At 44.3% G+C, this 22,129-nt stretch overlaps 2 protein-coding genes across 2 annotated transcripts in view; one reads left to right on the top strand and one right to left on the bottom strand.

Annotated features, from left to right (window-relative positions):
• Nucleotides 1-22,129, bottom strand: part of HSD17B2 (hydroxysteroid 17-beta dehydrogenase 2) — a 90,372-nt gene that overhangs the window by 39,070 nt on the left and 29,173 nt on the right. Inside the window, exon 2 of the mRNA XM_007082889.3 lies at nucleotides 2,317-2,529. Coding sequence (XP_007082951.2) covers nucleotides 2,317-2,529 — 213 coding nt within the window. The remainder of the gene's footprint in view (nucleotides 1-2,316; nucleotides 2,530-22,129) is intronic.
• SDR42E1 (short chain dehydrogenase/reductase family 42E, member 1) overlaps nucleotides 20,052-22,129 on the top strand; it is a 55,373-nt gene continuing 53,295 nt past the window's right edge. The window contains exon 1 of the mRNA XM_042969538.1: nucleotides 20,052-20,073. The gene's annotated coding sequence lies outside the window, so the exon portion shown is untranslated. The remainder of the gene's footprint in view (nucleotides 20,074-22,129) is intronic.

Genomic DNA, 22,129 nt, shown 5'->3' with positions numbered 1-22,129 from the left:
CTTTCAAATTCTTGTGAAGGGGTTTAGATTGTATTTGGTGGCAGATAGAGACCCACTGAACCATTCAGTGAGACTGAGCAAGACACCTCCCACAGGCCTGGCTCATGGGAGGGACCCAAGACACGGAGGTCCTGTATGTCCAAGGGTCTATAAGAGATGGGTGGCGTTATAAGGTGCACATTGTAAAGATCACTGCCCGTTTGGAAAGTAATGGGGAGGGAGCCCCATCGCAAGGAAGATCGCGGGGGCCCAGGTGGAAGGTGAAGCCTTGCTAAGCCTCACCGCCTGGAGATGAGAGAATAGGGCTCGGGTGAGGAAGATCTAGGAGGTAGAACTGAAGGACTAGGGACAAATAGGATTTAGGGACTGAGGGTTATCTGCAGGTCTAAGTGACCCCCAGGCTGCTGTCTTGGATGACTGACTTCATGCCAATGCCAACTTCTGAGCTGTGGAATGAAGGAGGGTAAGCGCATTTGCAGACAGGCAGCAGGGGAAAAGATAATGAGGTCAGGTTTTAGCAAAGGGAGGCGGGATGTCAGGCAGACAGTTTTATATACATATAGGTCGAGATGTTGAGAAGGGGGCTAGACTGGTAATACACTTGGAAGTGACTGGCATACATCTCAGTGTTGCTCAGCTCTGGCAGAACCTTAGTATCACCTAGGGAGCTTTCAAATATACTGAGGCCTGGGACCCCCGAGTGGGATCTTCTTTGCCGCTGACATTCGTAGCAACAGGCTAGCAACAGTAGCAGCCCCCTTATTGAAGGACAGCTGAATCCTTGCCTGTAGACACCGATCTGATTGGTTAGGGGAAGGGTTCCCAGGCTGGGTGGGCATCATGGGTGTACCACCTGCGCAGTCACACAGGGCCCTGTGCTTCTGATCTTCCTGCTTGTTTCACTTCTCTGCTAGCATCATCTTAAAGTCTTCATCATTTTTGAAACAAGGGGCCTTACATCATTTTAATTTTGCCCTGGGGCCTCCAACTTATGTAGGCCATCCTGGGCCCAAGCATGGGTATTTTCGAACACTCGCCAGGTGATTGTAATATGCAGCTGAGTAGCACAGGGACAGAACAGCTTAGCCCAGGAAACATGGAATGGGAAGTTTGTGGATGGAGCCTGCAGAAACATTCACATTCTATGGGGGGATGGAAGAAGGGGTTCAGGCAGGAGAAGCAAAAAAAAAAAAAAAAAAAAAAAAAACAACAAAAAAAAAAAATCAGAGAACTAGGGAAGCAATAGGAAAGCTGGAGACCTCAAAGCCAAGACAAGGGAGGGTGGTCAGCACATTTATAATACTGCAGCTCTATGTTAACTAACTTGGATTTCAATTAAATAAATAAATAAAAATAAGTACAGCTTTGTGGTTTTGGTAGGACTATATTTCACTTTAACCATTGAAAATTTAGCCTCTAAATTGAGTTGAGCTGTAAGTATAAAATACACACCAGATTTCAAAGATTTAGTTAAAAAAATGTGAAATACTTCACTAATAACCTTTGTATTGATTACATATTGAAATATTAATGTTGTAGATATACTGGGTTAAGTAAAAGGGATTATTAAAATTAAAAAAAAAAAACAAAGGTGGGGGGGTTGCCTGGGTGGCTCAGTCAGTTAAGTTTCTGACTCTTGGTTTCAGCCCAGTTCATGATCTCGTGGTTCATGGGTTGGAGCCCTGCGTGTGGCTCTATGCTGACAGTGCAGAGCCTGCTTGGAATTCTCTCTCTCCCTCTCTCTCTGCCCATCCCCTGCTCACACGCTTGTTCTCTTTGTCTCTCAAAAATAAAGATTAAAAATTTTTTAATTAAAAAATAAAATAGTGCAGAGAGATAAACAGCTAGGTGTTCAGGATGACACTTATTAGCTCAGCCAGACCACTAAGCCAACACAGGATTGAAGGTGAACAAGTTAAAAACAGGACAGCAGGGTTCCAAAGAGCTCGGCCATGAAGGAAGGGGAAGAAAAAGGGCTGTGACTAAAGGAAGACAGTAATTGTTACTTTTTTTTTTTTTTTTAAGTCTAACACATGTTAGTATTGGTGGGAGGAAAGCAACGGGAAGCGCGGGCATGAGGGTAAGTAATGGGAGGGTGACCAAGCAGATGTTGGGCAAATGGGTTAAAGAATTCAAGTTCTGTGAGGATGGACTGCTGACCCATTCGTACCATCTTTGTGTCTGCGAGAGGCTGTGGCATGTGACAGGTGCTCACACCCTCAGATGTGGTCAGCAGCCAGAACGGACTAGAGGGCAGTGGTAATTCGAGGCTGGAACCAGAGTGGGTCACTTGCTAGGAGGGGTGGGTCGCAGTACCTCTGTTCTGCACCTTTTCCACCACTTTGCTGTGGGCGTCTTTTATCTGCTGCGGGTTGGTGATGTCCATCTGGAGCACGGAGACGCGCTTGGAGCAGGTTCTTCGCAGTTCCTCTGCTCCTGGTCCCTTTTCATTCAGAACTCCGACAAATACCGTGAAGCCAAGCTCATCCAGATATTTGGACAGGGCATGGCCAAATCCAGAATCACCACCTGCAAGGGATGAAGGCAAGACAAAGTGGACTCAGACTCAGGTGGCAGGAGAAGTCACTTAATGAGGAAAACATTCCATGCTAGGTATGATTGTCCACGTTTTCTGGAGAGGGTGGCACTTGAGGAAGTTTCTTTATCTGCTAGGTGGAAAAATGCACAGACAAGCCAAAACAGATGCATTTCTCTGTATAAAAAGAAGAAAAGTTAGGTAAAATTTGGAGTGGGGGCTTAAGTGAAAGGGGAATTTCTGATGGAGGGATGGTCCAGGAGTGGCTGGTGGCCACATAACTTAGGAGGGAAAATAAAGACACATCATGGAAATTTTTCTATTAATCTCTGCTGCGTCATATTTGATGTAGCTTCCATCACCCCATAAAATCTTCAGTGAATCATTCATTACAAACTAATACCTTAGGGTTGGTTTTGGGTTTTAGAGACATAACCAAATGTCAGATCCTGCATCCCTGTGGACAGAAGTCAGTAACAAGAAGCCTCCCAGTCCCTTCTAGGTTATGAAAGATGATGGCTCATAGCCACCTGCACTGCTCATCTCCTCAGAACTTTTTCCCCCATGATGGCCTTCTCCCAAGCTGTTGAATAGACATCAACCCTAGAAAGATAGTTGCAACAGAAACCAGATAGAAGGCCCTAAGTGCATCACTTTGTGGAAATAAATGGGTGACAAGTAATATGTAAAATACCCCTCATATTTTGAGGTGGGAGTTTACCCAAACCAGTCTGCAGGATATTATGGACCCTTGAAAAATGGTTTTATGCCCACAAGTGTTAGATATCTGAAGGTCTGAATGAAGGCAACATGCACATAAAATCACCTGTTGAGCCACAGCAGAATAAACACCCAACAGTCAATATGCCTCCAAAACTCTAAAGGTGAGACATAGTCTTCACACTGGCTGGGTCAGGTGATCTTTCCTGTAAACCTTGAGGGATCCCTCTTATCAGCAGTCAGGGGCTATAGTCAGGCATCTACCTAAGAACTGGAAAATATGAGAAATCAGAGAGCACGCTGACAGTTAACTCAAGGATCAATGTGTCAGTGATCGGAAAAGACATCTTACTTCCAAGCTAACAAAACCTTCCTGGAATCTGAACAGAAGTGTCACTGTCCCTAAGAAGAGGATGATCACCATTAGATGGTGAAAGGACAAACTCAACACCAAAAAAAAAAAAAAAAAAATCAAACAATCTAATTCAAAAATGGGCTGAGGCACTGAATAGACATTTTCCCAAAGAAGACATACAAATGGCCAACATACACATGAGAAAATGTTCAGTATCACTAAGTGCCAGGGAAATGCAAGTCAAAACCACCATGAGATATCCTCTCACACCAGTTAAAATGGCTACAATCAAAATGACAAGAAATAACAAGTGTTGGCGAGGATGTAGAGAAGAAGGAACACTTGTGAACTGTTGTCATGAATGCAAATTGGTGCAGCCACTGTGGAAAACAGTATGGAGGTTACTCAAAACATTAAAAATAGAAATACCATATGATGCAGTAATTCCACTATTGGGTATTTACCCAAAGAAAACAAAAACACTACTTTGTAAGGATACATGGATCCTTATTTTTACTGAAGCATTGTTTATAACAGCCAAGAAATGGAAGCTACTTAAGTGTCCATCAATAGATTAATGGATAAGGAAAACGTGTTTTATACACACACACACACACACACACACACACACACACAAGAATATTATACAGTCCTAAAAAAAGAATGAAATCCTGCCATTTGAGACAACACGGATGGACCTAGAAGGTATGATGCCCAGTGAAATCAGTCACACTAAGAAAGACAAATACCATGTAATTTCACTCCTAAGTGAGACCTAAAAAACCAAACAAATGAATAAACAAACAAAAGGCAGAATCAGACCTATAAATACAGAGAACAAACTGATGGTTGTCAGAGAGGCCGGGGGTGGTGGGTTGGACAAAATGGGTGAATGTAGCGTTTTACTTAACAAAACATCTTGGAGTGCTGCCTGGGTGGCTCAGTCGGTTGAGCGTCCAACTTCGACTCAGGTCACGATCTCACGGTTTGTGGGTTTGAGCCCCATGTCGGGCTCTGTGCTGACAGCTCAGAGCCTGGAGCCTGCTTCGGATTCTGTCTTCCTCTCTCTGCCCCTCCCCCGTTAGCGCTCTCTATCTCTCTGTCTCTCAAAAATAAATAAAAACATTTTTAAAAAGTATCTTGGAGGAATATCCATGTCAGTTGATATAGCTCTTTTAAAATTGATATACCATCTTTTAAAATTGCTGTGTCATATTCCATCATAAGCACTAAAAGTTATATAATCATTTTCCTATTCATGGACATTTAGGTTAATTCCTTCTTTTGCTCTCATGCACAGTGCTGGAAAGAACATCACTTATGTGTCTCTGAATGTATGTATTTGTTTTCTAGGACAGACACTGAGACTTTCTGGGTCAAAGATAGACACGTTTAAAATGGTCATAGATTTTAGTCCTTCACATTTATCAGCAAGGCATGTGAATGCCTGTTTTCTGTCCTTTTGTCTTATTTATTTATTTGTTTCTTTGTTTATTTATTTATTGCTTGAGTATGGCTCACACAATGTGACATTAGTTTCCGAAGTGCAAATTAGCGATCTGACAAGTTTACACATTATATTGTGTTCAGCACAAGTGTAGCTACTATCTGTCCCCATACATCACTCTTACAATGACTATATTCCCCATGCTGTCCCTTTCATCCCTGTGACTTATTTATTCGTTGCATAACTGGAAGCCTGTATCTCTCACTGCTCTTCCCCCATTTTGCCCGGCCCCTAGCCCCCTCCCCCTAGCAACCGCTACTTTGTTCTCTATTTATGGATCTGTTTCTGATTTTTTTTAATTTGTTTTATATTAGATTCCACATACAAGTAAAATCATACGGTATTTGTCTTCCTGACTTATTTCACTTAGGATAATACCTGTAGGTCCATCCATGTTGTTGCAAATGGCAAGGTCTCATTCTTTTTTATGGCTGAATAATATTCTGTGTGTGTGTGCGTGTGTGTGTGTGTGTGCGCGCACATGTGCACCACATCTTCTTTATCCATTCTTCTATTTTTTTAAATATTTTTAATGTCTTTATTTTTGAGACAGAGAGACAAAGCACAAGTGGAGGAGGGGAAAGAGAGTGAGAGACACAGAATCTGAAGCAGGCTCCAGGCTCTGAGCTCTCAGCACAGAGCGTGATGCGGGGCTCGAACTCACAAGCAGTGAGATCATGACCTGAGCCAAAGTCGGATGCTTAACCAACTGAACCACCTGGGCACCCCTCTCCTTTCATCTGTCAGTGGACACTTGGGTTGCTTCCATGTATCGACTACTATAAATAATGCTGATTGCATTTAACTTTTGCTTCTTGTATGTCCATGTGCATCTATGCTCAGGAGACAGGCCTCTGTGTAAGCGTCACCATCAGGGCCCCCAGAGGAAGAGACAGTAACAATGGAGGCAGAAGCATCTGAGCCAGGTGACAGATGTCCATCTTGGTGTAAATCAGCACATTAGAATTATGGCTCTTCAACATGTAATAATATATGTGTGTACCAGTTTTGTGAGCCCAGTGAATGTGGCTTTGCCCTGCAGCTGGACAAATTCAACTTCTCAGTCAGCTATGCTGGAACAAGCTCCTGGACAGTGCCAAGTGCCACAGATAGGTGCCAAGCACGCAAATCCCTACACCACCCCGGAAACCCCAGATGTCACTGGTGACCAGTACTGTCTTGCAAAATTATTCTCCGAATGTCAACAGGTGAGATTACCTTTCCCATTCTACACATGGGAAAACTGAAAAGGAGAGGGGCCAGCATGACAGAAATAGTAGGGATAGACTTAGACTCTCTGCCAGGGCCTAAATCCAAGCCCATGCCTCTTCGTTATCCTGGACCAGCCACCTTCTCCTTTATCTGTTTAAGAAGAGAGGGGAAGTGTGGGGAAGCCAAGGCCAGAATGGTCCTCGTGTGGTCCAGCAAGGAAGGGTATGATCAACTTGCAAGTAACTAACTTAGAACCCGATTGGCACGAAGAATGGGTCTGGAGCTGGGTTACACCTGCTCTGGCGGGCAAGGCCATGTGTCCACGGAGGGCCCCTCCCATTTGTGATACACCAAACCCTGTGCTTCTGCCTCATGGTCGACGCAGCTGGGCATATTGAGGCCATGAATTTTCAAGCTTCCAATTCTCCTGACAGGTTTCTGTCATATTAGGATGTCAGCATGTTCCTTCCCTGCACAGAAAGAATCATTCTGCAGTGCAGAGATGAAGGCCGCGGCCCCGGGTTCCATGCAGCAAAGAAACACCCAGCCAGGGCATGTGCAGAGGAGGGTGAGAAAGGTTGTCCACCCAAGAGTCTACCAACAGACAGATACAAACACAACATGGTGTATCCATCCAATGAAATATGATTCAGCCATAGAAGGAAATAAAGTTCTGTTACACACTACAGCAATGGTGAATCTTGAAAACTTTATGCTAAGTGAGAGAAGAAGGAGATGTGTTGATCCTGACTACATGTTCTCTGAGTAGAGAACAATCTGGAAGATATTTTTGAAAGTAGCGTCTTTTTAAAAAAATTTAATTTATTAAGTAATCTTCATGCCCAATGTGGAGCTTGAACTCACGACCCTGAGATCAAGAGTCACATGCTCTACTGATGGATGGAGCCAGCCACGCACCCCCTGAAGGTCGTAACGTTGACTAGCTTTGTGAATCCAGGATCTAACTCTCTAGAAAGTTCCTAGGAAGAGCCTGGCATGTGGAAGATACAGGCAAACTTCAGAGATTTTGCGGATTCAGTTCTAGACTGCCACAATAAAGCGAGTCAAATGAATGTTTTGGTTTCCCAGCATATATAAAAGTTATGTTTACACTATACTGTAGCCTATTAAATGTACAATAACATTAGGCCTAAAAAACAATGTACATACCTTAATTAAAAAATACTTTATTGCTGGGGCACCTAGGTCGCTCAGTCAGTTAAGTGTCGACTCTTGATTTCGGCTCACGTCATGATCTCATAGTTCGTGAGTGATTCAAACCCCGCATCGGGCTCTGAGCTGATAGCGTGGAGCCTGCCTGGAATTCTCTCTCTCCCGCTCTCTCTGTCACTCCCCTGGTCGCTCTCTCTCTCTCGTTCTCCGTCTCAAAATTAAATAAATAAATGTTAAAAATAATATATTTAAAAAATACTTTATTGCTAAAAAATGCTAACCATCATCTGGGCTTTTTGCTGGTGGAGGGTCTTGCCTGGATGCTGACGGCTGCTCACCAAGTGGAGTGGTGGTTGCTGAAGGTTGGGGTGGCTGTGGCAGTTTCTTAAGACAACGGTAAAGCTTGCCACATCGATTGACTCTTCCTTTAGAGAGTGATTTCTCTGTTTCATCTGATGTTGTGTGATAGCATTTTACCCACAGGAGATCTTTTTTCAAAACTGGAGTTAGTTCTTCTCAAATCCTGCTGCTGCTTTGACAACTCAGTTTATCTGCTAAATCCTCTCTTGTCATTTCAGTCATCTTCACCAGGAGTGGAAACCACTTTCACAAAGACCACTACTTTCTTTGGTCATCCATAAGATGCAACTTCTCATGCATTAAAAGTTTTATCATGAGAAGGCAGCAATTCAGTCCCACCTTCAGGCTCCACTTTTTTTTTTAATGTTTATTTATTTTTGAGAGAAAGGGAAAGCACAAGCCAGGGAGGGGCAGAGAGAGGGGGAGACAGAGGATCCAAAGTGGGCTATGCACTGACAGCAGTGAGTCTGATGACAGCAGTGGGGCTCGAACTCACAAACGGCAAGATCATGACCTGAGCCAAAGCTAGACGCTCAACCGATTGAGCCATCCAGATGTCCCAGGCTCCACTGTTAATTCTGGTTCTCCTGCTATTTCCACTACATCTGTGGTGACTTCCTCCACTCGAGTCTGGACAGCCTCAAAGTCATCCATCCATAAGGGTTGGAATCAACTTCTTCCAGACTCTTGTTAATGCTGATATTTTCACCTCTACCCATGAATCACAAATGTTCTTAACAGCATTCAGAATGGTGAATCCTTTCCAGAAGGTTTCCAATTGACTTTGCCCAGATGCATTGGAGGAATCACTTTTTATGGCATCTCTAGCCTTACAAAATGTATTTCTTAAATAATAAGACTTGAAATTCAAAATTACTTCTCTATCCACAGGCTGCAGAATGGATGTTACGTTAGCAGGCATGAAGACAACATTAATCTCATTGTACCACCCCCATCAGCACCCTTGGGTGACTAGATGCATTGTCAGTGAGCACTAATATTTTGAAAGAATTTTTTTTTTCCCCTGAGCAGTGAGTCTCAATACTGGGCTTAAAATATTAGGTAAACAGATGTGCTGTCGGCCAGGCTTTGTTGTTCCATTCATAGAGCACAAGTAGAGCAGATTTAGCATAATTCTTAAGGGCTCAAGCCTTTTCAGAATGGTGAGTGAGCCCTGGCTTCAATTCAAAGTCACCAGCTACATTAGCCCCTACGAAGAGAATCACCCTCTTCTTTGAACCTCTGAAGCCAGGCGTTGATTTCTCTTCTCTAGCTTTGAACGTCTTGTTGTTGAGTGAAAATCTATTGGTCGGTGTAGCCATTTTCACTATGTCTAAATACTTTGCTGCAGCTTCTGCAACAGCGCCTGCTGCTTCACCTTGGACTTTGAGGTTAGGACGACAGCCTCTTTCCTTTGCGCCTCACAAACCAATATCTGCCAGTTTCAAGCTTTTCTTCAGCTTCTTCGCCTCTCAGCCTCCATGGAACTGGAGAGAGTTAGCACTTTGCTCTGGATTAGGCTTTGGCTTAAGAATGTTTCCTCTTCTATCCAGACCACTGAAACCTTCTCATCAGCAGTAAGTCCTCTCGCTTTCTTCGCATTTGCGTGTCCACTGGAGGAGCCCCTGTGATCTCCTTCGGGAACTTTCCCTTTGCGCTCACAGCTTGGCTAAATGACGCAAGAGGCCTGGCTCCGGCCTATCTCCGCTTTCGACATGCCCTACTCCCTGAGCGTAATCACTTTTGGCTTTTGACTTAAAGCGAGAGACAAGGGACTCTTCCTGTCACTTGCACCCTTAGAGGCCAGCGTAGGGTTCCTAACTGGCCTAATTTCAATACTGCTGAGTCTCAGGGAACAGGGAGGCCCGAGGACAAGGGGAGACGAGGGAAGGGCTGATTAAGTTTGCTATCTTCTATGGGCACGCTTCGTGGCGCCCCAAAACAATGACAATAGTAACGTCACAGATCACTGATCACAGGTCACCATCACAAATATAATAGTAAAGAAAAAGTTCGGAATACTGTGAGAATTACCAGAATGTGTCACACACAGACATGAAGTGAGCAGATGCTGTTGGAAAAATGGCGTCCATAGACTTGCTTAACACAGGGTTGCCACAGACCTTCAGTCTGTAAAAATCGCATTGTCTGCGAAGCACAACAAAGCCAAGTGAGGTAAAAGGAGGTGTGTCTGTGCTGGAGGCAAATGGAGTGATGGCGTGTTGAACTTTCCCAGGCCCTGTGATTCTGGAAAACAGCAAACAGAATCGCCCCCTCTCTTTGTTTCTCAGGAGACACCTTAGTGCAAAGAAGTCACCTGCCCCCTGTGACCTGGGTAACACTCATGGATGCTCCCCTGGCTTACCTGTGACAGGGCCAGACCCAGGCCCTCCATTGCTCCATAAATAATTAGCTGAATGGCCTGTCACCAGCGAATCATTGGAAAAAAGTGCTTGTTAACCAACATTTGGTGCAGATTCTCTTCTTTCCCTGGGCCCTGGCCCACCCCCAGCCTAAGCCAGTAGACAGCCACTCCTGAGAATAGGCTGGTCTCAGGGGAAAACCTTCTCTCATCTACTGTCTGGTCACAGCCTGCCTGTCCATGCAATGCCCCTCGCCTGGAGCCATCTGCACATGTTTACTGCCCCTTCTAAAAGCAACATTCTGGTTTTGGTCCAACCCTTGAGATACTTGCAGACCTATGGTCAGAGTATTCCCCATACGACGCCAGTCCTATCCCCCTGCAATAACCCTTTCAAATAAAACCTCTCCTTACTAAATCAGGATTTGTTTTTATTTGACGGTGAATTAACAAAGCCAAAGTTCATAGAAGGCCATCTGCTTATCCTTATCTGTAAGAAGGCACAGCACAGAGGCCTGGGTGTGAGCCTTGGTCCCACCATCCCTACCTATGCAACCCTGGTCAAGTTATTTAACTTCCCTGTGTCTCCGTTTCCTCATCTGTAAAGTGGACTTACTAATGATACCTAAACCAGTTAATCTTTGTGATGTGTTTAGCAGTGCCTGTTCCCAGTAATAATTATATAGATTTAAAAAAAAATAAAACTGTTATCCTTCCTGATTTTCAGGCCTTTGCATGCACAAATTGGTAGACGAAGAATTTGTGTCTGGTGAGGACCAACTCAACATCTCAGTTAAGATGCATGCTGCCTGAATCTGCGTCTTCCACACATGAGTTTTGGAGAATGTTCTGTGTAGTTGTGTGGACCCTCTATTTCTTCATCTGGGAAGTGGGGTTATGACAGTACCTCCCTCCTAAGCTGATGTTGGGAGGTAACACACAGTAGATGTTTTACACAAAACCCCACATGTTGTAAGCAGCTCTTATCAGTATCGTGGCTCTAACCAGGACATCGTTTGTGATTTACAGTGTTAAAGATCAGGCTCTGCTAGCCCTGAGCCTATGCAAGTGTCAGCGCACCTTGGGAAAGAAAGCCGCTCCCCGTTGAGAATCCTTGTGTACTCTGGAAACCCCAAGACAAGGCTGGGGCCTTGGGGAAAAGGCAAGTGTCTCATAAGGGCTCTCTAATGGTAATCTCTGAAAATAACCACACCCTGCATGGATTGCGTGTTCACCAAGTTCCTGCCAGCCTCTCACATACTAACTCATTACATGTTCCCAACCACTCTGAAAGGTAAGTCATTTTACTATCATCAGTTACAGAGGAGGAAACTGAGACACAAAAAGAGTTAAATCGTTCAGCTGGGACATGGCAGGGTTAGGTTGGAACCCAAGCAGGGTCCAGGATCTAAACAGCTGGGATATAAAATATTCAATTCTTTGGGGTACCTGGCTGACTCAGTTGGCAGAGCGCATGACTTTTGATCTCAGGGTCATGAGTTCGATCCCCACGTCAGGTGTAGAGATTACTTAAAATAAATAAATAAAATATTTAAAAATATTCCATTCTTTTAGCACATAGGATTTAGCACAAAGAAGATGGTCAGTAAAAAGCATGTGTTGACTAAATGGGCATTTAAGAAGGCATTGGAATGTGAATGCTTTCAGAACAGAGAATCCTGTCACTCAAGTTGATAGTACCTGACTCAAAGTAAGTACTCAACAAAACATTTGTTGAGTTGGACATCCATCCCTGGTAGAGGGTGGATAACATGCTGGAGTTGGGTTTAAGTTATGCCCTTTGAGATCATTCTATCTCTAATAGCCTAGAAATATATCAACTTGGAGCAAGTAATGAGCATTGAAACGAAATCTGTACAAGATAGGAGTGAGTTTGAAATACGGATTCATTCTAAAAATATTAATAAAGTCTCCCTTTATGTGCAAAATGGAAACAGTATGAATCCCTTTAATTCAAAAGAGTTAACAATTGTGTAGTCTCAAAGCTGGTGGGCTCATGGGAACTAGATTTATCCCATTGCTACTCGAGAGTGCTGGATTAGCTGGTGAACAGAAACAGTCCAACGTTTGTTCAAATCTTAAATTAGGTAAGTTGTGAAGTTCATAAGTTCTTTAGGACCATGTCCCTTGAATGTAACACACCACCCTGTAAAGGTGAGACTGCATGTGCTCTTGGATACAAGCTGGTCCCTTGGAAGCGACATTCAAGTCTTTTTTTTTTTTCCTTTAATTCTTTTAATGTCCGTTTAGTTTTGAGGGAGAGAACACGAGCTGGGGAGGGGCACAGAGAGAGAGAGACAGAGGGAGAGAGAGGGAGACACAGAATCCGAAGCAGGCTCCAGGCTCCGAGCTGTCAGCACAGAGTCTGATGCGGGGCTCAAACCCACGGACCGTGAGATCATGACCTGAGCCGAGGTCGGACGCTTAACTGACTGTGCCACACAGGTGCCCCCCCTTGGAAGCTACATTCAGAAAGAGGGACGAAGAGGGAAGAATGTGTAAGCCTGTAAATTTCTAGTCATTATCCAAACATCCTACAAGTAATGAAACTTTAAGATCAACAACGGGGGGGGCGCCTGGGTGGCTCAGTCGGTTAGGCGTCTGACCTTGGCTCAGGTCATGATCTCACGGTTGGTGAGTTCGAGCCCCACATCGGGCTCTGTGCTGACAGCTCGGAACCTGGAGCCTGCTTCGGATTCTGTGTCTCCTTTCATCTCTGCCTCTCCCCAACTTGTGCTCTGTCTCTCTCTGTCTCTCAAAAATAAATAAATGTAAAAAAAAATTTTTTTAAATCAACAATGGGGAAGTAAAAGAAGAAATCCCTATTTATCTTACCAATGTAGCACAACTTTTATAGGCTTCATGTTTTTTCTTCTAGACTTCTTTCTGCACATTGTTCTTTAACAATTCCAGTTATAGCACACATATAATTTGACAACTAATTTTTCAATTAATATTAGGTAAACCATTTTTATACATTTCTACGTTGTCTTCAAAACCACAAACCATTATTTTTCATAATGAGATGAAATTCTCCCTATTAAAATGCAACAGAGAGGGATGCCTGGGTAGCTGAGTCAGTTAAGCTTCTGACTCTTGGTTTCGGCTTAGGTCATGATTTCCTGGTTCGTGGGTTCAAACCCTTCATCAGGCTCTGTGCTGGCAGTGTGGAGCCTGCTTGGAATTCTCTCTCTCCCTCTCTCTCTATCCCTGCCCCTCCCCCACTTGCGCTGTCCCTGTCTCTCTCAAAATAAATAAACTTTAAAAACCAAAAATAGGGATGCCTGGGTGGCTCAGTCAGTTAAGCATCCAACTTCTGCTCAGATCATGATCTCACATTTCATGAGTTCGAGCTCTGCATTGGGCTCTGTGCTGACAGCTCAGAGCCTGGAGCCTGCTTCGGATTCTGTGACGTCCTCTCTCTCTGCCCCTCCCCTGCTCGTACTCTGTCTGTCTGTCTCTCTGTCTCAAAAAACAATAAAAAAATTTTTAATAAAAAAAATAATTAATTAATTAATTAATTAATTTAACAAATGCAGCATGGAGAAATGGTCTGAGCCTGGATTCTGGAGCTAGGAGACTTGAGTTCAAATCCTGGCTCTGCCACTTACCAAAGTCATTCATGTGACTTTGGCCCATCAACCCCTCTGTGCCTCAGTTTCCTCATCTGTAATGTAGGGCGATACTAGCACCTGCTTCCTAGGGTTGTTAGAAGGATTAAATGGTTTGATTAATTAAAGTAATTGGCACAAGGCCTGGCACATGGCATTTACTATTCAGGTGTTTGTTAAGTAAATGGCAGCTGTGTTCTTCAACCCTGCTACTACTTTGATTGGCTGCTTCTAGTTCCTGGAACCAAAAGAATTGTCAGTTCAGTTCTTTTTTTTTTTTTCAACGTTTTTTTTTTTTTTTTTTTTTTTTTTTTTTTTTTTAATTTATTTTTGGGACAGAGAGAGACAGAGCATGAACGGGGGAGGGGCAGAGAGAGAGGGAGACACAGAATCGGAAACAGGCTCCAGGCTCCGAGCCATCAGCCCAGAGCCTGACGCGGGGCTCGAACTCACGGACCGCGAGATCGTGACCTGGCTGAAGTCGGACGCTTAACCGACTGCGCCACCCAGGCGCCCCAGTTCATTTCTTATCTTGGGTCATCGGCTCTACTTTCTGCCAGGGTCCCATCTCTCCCACACCCTGTCCCTAAGGCCCCTCCAAGTCCTCCCGTTGCCAGTGATCTCTTGGACCAACAGCAGCCACAAGCAGGGCTTCTTAGGGGTATAGGCATCTTCGGAGGTATTGAGGGCTTTTCTCACAGTGGATTTCACTTCTAACAGTGGCACGCACAAACACAAACTGAAGATCTGCTATGTATCAATAAGAGCATGGTCTGATAGGTGTTTTGCTTGCACAGGGTGTTTTGTAGAAATCTAAACTAACACCTAGAATCAGGGGAGTTCACCTGAGAATCCAGGTCAATGGTTTCTCTTGGTTAACCGGGAGATAAGCCAACTGCAGGCCTGCATTCCAACAAGGAACCCCTGACTTGAAACTGAGGGTCCCTATGCTCCCTGCCATGGGTCACACTCTCAGAGCAGGGCTCCATGGTGGGCATGTGCCACTTCCAGAATTCCTTTTTATTTATTTATTCATTCATTCATTTACTTACTTATTTACTTACTTATTTGTTTATTTATTTATTTTAAATAAAATTTATCGTCAAATTGGCTAACATACAACACCCAGTGCTCATCCCAACAAGTGCCCTCCTCTATGCACTCCCGGCATTCCTAATGATACCTGCCCCACTCCTGTAGCCTTGTGAGCCTCCAAGACCCCTGATGTACTTTGTCCCACTTACAAAAGTCATCTGGGCCCAGAGATGCTTATCTTGAAACCTGTGCAAAACCGAGGAGGAAATGACTGTCTCCTCCCTTGCTTAAGACTGAAGCAATCCATCAGATTGCCACCGTCGTGTTGTCACTGCCTGTTCCCTATAAAATATATTAGGGTTGATAAAATGGTAGATAAACAAAATAAAACTCTAGTGCACTTAAGGCTTCCCTGAGGGTCATTTAAGGCTCAGCTCTTAACCCAGGAAGAGCAAATACTTGCCACTGCACCACCAACACCACCTCCTTTGCCAGTGGTATTCTCAAGGTAGTAACTGTTGGGTGGTGTGGCCCCGGGAAAAGTCCATTCTGTAATGGAAATAAATGCATTTCTTTCCCTGAAATAGAATCTTTATGAATAATTATGCCATGCTATTGTCATCTTTTTTTTTAAGTTTATTTATTTATTTTGAGAGAGACAGAGACGGGGAACAGAGACCACATGAGCAGGGGAGGGGCAGAGAGAGAGGGAGAATCCCAAGCAGGCTCTGCTCCACCAGCGCAGAGTCCGACGTGGAGCTCGAACTCACAAAACTTTGAGATCTTGACCTGTGCCAAAATCAAGAGTCAGATGCTCAACTGACTGAGCCACCCAAGCGCCCCTGCGATTCCTCTCTTAAGATGGCCAACTGAGATGCCAAAACATTCAATACTTGTTCAAGGCCACACATCTGGGATATGCTAGAGTTGTCTTTTGAACCCAGATTTGCTCTTTCTAAGGCACGTTCTTTTCCTTCTATGAGTCGTTGTCTCTTTGAGCACCTTGGGCAGAAGATGGGCAGGGAGGATGCACAAAGTGGGGACACCAATGAGAGCTGTCTGCCAGAGAAGGGTCTCCATCACTGGTGCCACCTCTCTTCCCAGAGGATGGATTCCTATCATCTGTGCAACAGCACCAACTGCTCATCCAGAAGGGGAAATGCAACAATTTGTTCTCAAGTGGTGCATGAGGGAACAGCTCCTAGACTGGCTGCAAAATAAGCAAAAGTGACTCTGCTGGGCTTGGGCAAGGGCTAGACTCCCAGACTACAGTCCAGTCCTGATGTCTCTCCTGAACTTCCCCTGTGGCCACCCCAAATTCATCACCTATGGCTTCACCTTCTAGAATTCCTTATTCTCCTAAATGACATCACTCTCCTTCCAGTTACACAAGACCAGTGCCTTCTCCTGATCCTCACCTCCATTCAGTCCCCTTGCCTTCCATCCTAAGATTTTGACAGTCATCTCCATATCTCCTTTTCTGCACCTCATGATGAAAAAATCCAGGTAAACCCAGGTCAGCCTGCCCTCAGATGGCCACCAAGGTTGGGGTGCAGTAGGAAATGGCATCATAATTGTCCAAAATTTCATATTACATCTATTCAGGTTATTCTGGTTAAGAAACAATGGACATGAGTCTCAGTACTTACATCCCTGAAACCCATGCTGATGGGGAAGATGTGTGGTCAGCTGAAACGATCAGAATTTCAGAAATCCTTGGCCAAGCCCAGACACCATTAGAAAGACTCCTCTTTGAGTCTTGGGTACTCTGGCTGAGTACCCAGATTAGGGCGGGGGAAACTCCCTGTTGACAGTACTAGGGGACTCAGCCAAGACTTCCCAGCCCCATTTCCTCTAAGGGTGTCTTTGCAGAGATTTGGAGAGTGCTTTTTGGGTTTTTTTCTCTAATCCACTAAATGCCCACCTTCTCATAAAGAAAGAAAATGGGGAGAGATGAGCCAACAGTTGGTATCCATGACCATAAAAAGAGGTAGGGCGCTGGCTTTACCTAAATGCCACTTTTCGGACGTGTCTTCCTATCTCCACATTCATTCATTTGTGCAGGCATCATCCATCTAGGAATCCCTGGGATAAGTCCTAGAAACACCACCATCAAAGAGAGACCTCTCCCCACCTTCATGGTGCATACTGCCTTAATCCTGAGTCCCACTGAAATCCCTGGGACACTTTAAAAAAATCAGTGCCCAGGCCACATGCCCAGACAGTCTTAATTTAGTTGGCCTGAGATGGGACTAAATGCTGGCAACAGTTTCTAAAGCTCTCCAGGTGATTCCCATTTGCAGTCACGGTTGAGAAACACTGATCTAAGGCGGGGATCTCAACCAGGGTGACTTTGCTCCCCTGGATATTGGGTAATATGCGAAGGCTTTTTTTTTTTTTTTTTTTTTGGTCACAACTCTGATGATCCAATGGGTAGATGCGGGGATGTTACTTGACATCCTGTAGCCCACAGAGCAAACCCCACCACGAAGAGTTATCTGGCTCCAAATAGCAGTAGTGTTAAGGTTGAGAAACTCTAGCTAGGAAGAAGACAGACATTAGGTAAATTATTACAATACAGAGTGGTGAATGTTATAAATAGAAAGCTCTGGGAACTATAGGCCATAGGTAATATTTATAGGGAACCCCAAATCCCTTGTTTAGTAAATATTCCATCGGAGAAGAATCCTGGCAGGAGAGAGAAAGAACTAGGTCCCCTCCATCAGGCCGGGACTCTGGTGCTATCTAGTCCACGATGCTACCTCCTGTGCCCGAAACAGTGCTTGGCATGTTGTAGTTGCTCTGTAAATATTTGCCTAATGACAAAACGCCCACTGATTACGTGGAAGCATCAGGCACCATCACCTTTCTCTTCGCCCCACTCTGTACTGGTTTCCTGGACTCGCTGCTCCTCCTCTCCAGCCTGCCAGCCCCTGCCAGCCCCTGCCCTGCCGTATGTCTGCACCTCAGAGCCCAGTTCTGTCCCTGAGCCTACCCTTCCTCTGCCTCCAGCCTTAGACATTTCCACTGACCACAAGCTAACATTCAGGTTCTTCAGTTCAGCAGCAAAGGCTGTACCATCTGATTCCAATCTACATTTCCAAGTTTATCTCCCCCTCTCCCTCTGCTTGCATCCTGAATGCCACACGGAACCATACCTAGAACATCCTTGGTGTCTCCTCACCCACATCTTTGATTACATCGGACATTCTGCCTGGAATGCTTATGCATGTCCCTTTCGCCATTCCTTGCCATTTGAATTTTTAAAAAACTATTCTGTACAAGAAAACCTTGTATGATGGACTATGTACCCATCTTCCATCCACAAAAATTATCAATATTCTGTTTTATTTATTTCCTCCCCCAATAGTTTTCCCCTTTTCTCTGCATTTAAAAAAAAAAAATTATTTATTTATTTAAGTAATCTCTCCACCCAACATGGAGCTCGAACTTACGACCTTGAGATCAAGAGTCACACGCTTTTCTGACTGAGCTAGCCAGGCACCCCTTTTTCTCCTACATTTTAAAGCAAATCCCACCCTTAATATCATGTTATCCATAAACCTATAATTATGTCAGTATACGCCACCAAAAGGCAAGGATATATTTTCAAATATAACTATATGGTCTTTGTAAGCTTGCAAAAAGTAACAATTCCTTTTTTATGTTTATTTATTTTTGAGAGAGAGAGAGACACAGATGGAGCTTGAGTGGGGGAGGGGCAAAGAGCGAGACACGGAATCCAAAGCAGGGTCAGTCTCTGAACCCACAAACTGTGAGATCATAACCTGAGCCAAAGTGAGTAGCTTAACCAGCTGAGCCACCCCGGTGCCCCAACAATTCTTGTTCACTGTCATCTAATACCTAGGATGTACTCCTCTTTCCCCGTTCATTTCCAAAATGTCTTTTTACAGTCGGTTTGACTCAAGGCGCAAACAAATTCCACTCATCACATTTGGTCTTCATGTCTCTGAAGTGTCATCTCCTCTACAGGATTCTATTCCCTTTTTCATCCCATTTATTTGTTGAGGAAACCGTGGCATTTATCCTAAATAATTATTATTTATTATTTATTATTATTATTATTTATTCTAAATAATACCCCACATTCTAAGTTTGGCAAACTGCTTCCTTATTCTGTTCTTTAATTTGCTCCTCTGTCTTCTGTATTTCTGGTAAAGTTAGATCTAGAGGCTTAAGTTGATTTAGGTTCACTTTTCTCCCCCCAAGACTGCCTCGTAGGCGGTGCTGGATGCCTCCTGTTGTACCACCAACAAGGGCAAGCATGAGTCATGTTGCACTTTTAATGATGGTGATCGATCAGCAAATTCAGGTGCTGGCAACCCAACCATATAATTCAAGGTTCCCCGTCAACCTTTCACATGAGGCTTAGCCTACATTAATGATCATTGCCTCCTTCACTATTTCATTCAAGATAACACACACACGCATACACACACGTACACACACACACAAAACGATTCTTCTACTTCTGTCACTTCTTAACTAAAGTTAATAAAGTCGTTTATTAACTAAAATTGTGAAGACTGACAACATTTTTAAACTGTATTCCTTAGCCTTACCATAATTATTATTGTAATTTATGATTATTTTGAACTGCCATATGTATATCAAGAATAAAGCAAATAAGGGGCACCTGGCTGGCTCAGTGGGTGGAGCATGCAACTCTTGATCCGGGGTCCTGAGTTCGAGCCCCATGTTGGGAACAGAGATAACAAATAAATAAGCTTTAAAAAAGAAAAGAATAAAGCAAATGAAGTATTATGTTAATGTCATTAGGAACCAAGATTTTCAGCATCGAAGTAATTCAGTAAAATCCCTGGCATCTTAAATTTGGATTAAAAGCATCAATACCCTTTCCAAACATCACATTTTCTTCAGTTCTGTCCTCTCAAAAGGCTTAGAAGCAATGACATTCCTCAACATTCATATTTTGAAACCCTAATCCCAACGTGATGGAATTAGGAGCTGGGGCCTTCGAGAGGTGATTAGCTCATGAGGTTGGAACCTCTTGCATGGGATTAGTGCTCTTAGAAGCTAGTCTGTAGACTGTAGAGCTAGTCTGCTCACTTTCTTGCAGGGGACGATACAAGGAGAATCAGCAGCCAGCGACCTGGAAAAGGATTCTCCCCGGAACCTGACTACGTGGGAGCCAGAACTGTGAGAAATGCATTTCTCTTGTTTTTTAAATTTTTGTTTTAATGTTTACTTATTTATTTATTTATTTATTTATTTGAGAGAGAGACAGACCGACAAAGCACAAGCCAGGGAAGGGGCAGAGAGAGAGGGAGACACAGAATCCAAAGCAGGCTCCAGGCTCTGAGCTGTCTCAGCACAGAGCCCGACACGGGGCTTGAACCCGTGAACTGTGAGATCACGACCCAAACCGAAGTCAGACGCTCAACTGACTGAGCCAGCCAGGCGCCCCGCATTTCTCTTGTTTATTAGCTGTCCAGTTTATGGTGCCTTTTTAGAGCAGCCTGAGCTAAGACACCTTTGAAGCTGTCGATGGTTTAACAATCAGCGCCCCAGATTTCTGAGTATTCAACAATCGTCTCTCTAAAGCCGGTAGAAGTGGACCCCAGCACACCGCTGGAAACATGAAGCAGCTGAGGGAACCTGCAGTTCGTTTTCAGGAACTTAGAAAAGATGTACCTCAGGGAAGAAAAAGAATATTAGCTTGGCGCCTGATGGCTCATATCTGAGGTATCCACACAACATTTTTTGCCTACCTCAGGACCTTCACACATGTAATACTTCCTCATCTTTTTTGTTTTGTTTTTGCCTTGTTGGGTCCTTCTCATCCTCCCGGCCTTAGCTGAAATATCACCACCTCAGAGAGACCTTCCTGACTCTTGTGTTTAAAGTAGACGTCCCCTCGCTCTTCTGGTGGATGTTCCTATGGTGTGCCACCCAGATTCCCTTCAGGAAAAACTTGCCCCAGAAACAGAGTTTTGTTGGCAGACATCATTCAGAAGTCAGCTTCTCGAGGGGTGCTTGGGTGGCTCAGTCGGTTGAGTGTCCGTTGAGTGTCTGACTTTGGTTCAGCTCATGATCTCACAGTTTGTGAGTTCAAGCCCTGTGTCGGGCTCTGGGCTGACACCTTGGAGCCTGGAGCCTGCTTCAGATTCTGCATCTCCCTCTCTCTCTGCCTCTCCCCTGCTCATGCTCTGTCTGTCTCTCTCTCTGTCTCTCTCTCTCAAAAATAAATAAACATTTAAAAAAGAAGAAGAAGTCAACTCGTCCAGCAATTGTCTCAGCTACAGAGAGCCACCCTCCCCAGTGTGGCCCCCTTCAACAATTGATCCATGCAAAAGCACAAACACAGGTCTGGTCATTACAGCCCAACCTGGGAGAAATATGAAGGGTCCTTTCAGTGCTAGAGCTCCCCAAGGGGCTGAGAACCTTGCTTCCTTCTCTCCTCCCCGGAGGTGCACATTCTAGGATGCTCCTTAAGAAACGCCTCGCGTGCTCACCTCTGCCTCAGAGTCTGCTTCCCAGGGGAGCCAACCCACACCATTCTGCCATCCCAAATCTCACACCATATTATTCTTTTTCTCAGCCTTTTGGTCATTTTCTTCAATTCGAACATTATCATATTTGTTGATTGAATTGCTTTTTTAAAAACTCCCTTAGTAGAATATGAAGTGACGATTTATGCACGGCAACTCTTCTCATATTCATATGCTAGCACCCTGTATGACATGCACTAGGTAGTCAATGATTAAAAAAAAAAAAAAAATTCTCCAAGGGGCGCCTGGGTGGCTCAGTCAGTTGAGCGTCCAACTCTTGCTTTTGGCTCAGGTAATGATCTCACAGTTTCTGGGTTCAAGTCCCACATCGGGCCCCATGCTGGCAGTGTGGAGCCTGCTTGTGATTCTCTCTCTCCTTCTCTCTCTGCCTCTCTCTCAAAATGAGCTTAAAAGAAAAACTTTAAAAAAATCTCCCAGGGGTGCCTGGATGGCTTAGTCAGGTGAGCATCCAACTCTTGATTTTGGCTCATGTCATGATCCAAGGGTCGTGGGATTGAGCCCCATGTAGAGCACCATAGTGAGCAAGAGCCTGCTTAAGATTCTCTCTTTCTCTCTCTCTCTGCCCCTCTCCCTTGCTTGTGCTCTCTCTCTGTTCCTAAAAAAATAATAATAAATAAAATAAAAATAAATTCTCTAAGTATAGCCAATGATGCACTGATGGGCCACAAACAGATCCCTCCTCC

Source organism: Panthera tigris, chromosome E2 (assembly GCF_018350195.1).
Source record: "Panthera tigris isolate Pti1 chromosome E2, P.tigris_Pti1_mat1.1, whole genome shotgun sequence".
NCBI lineage: Eukaryota > Metazoa > Chordata > Mammalia > Carnivora > Felidae > Panthera > Panthera tigris.
This window is presented reverse-complemented; position numbering and strand designations above follow the sequence as displayed.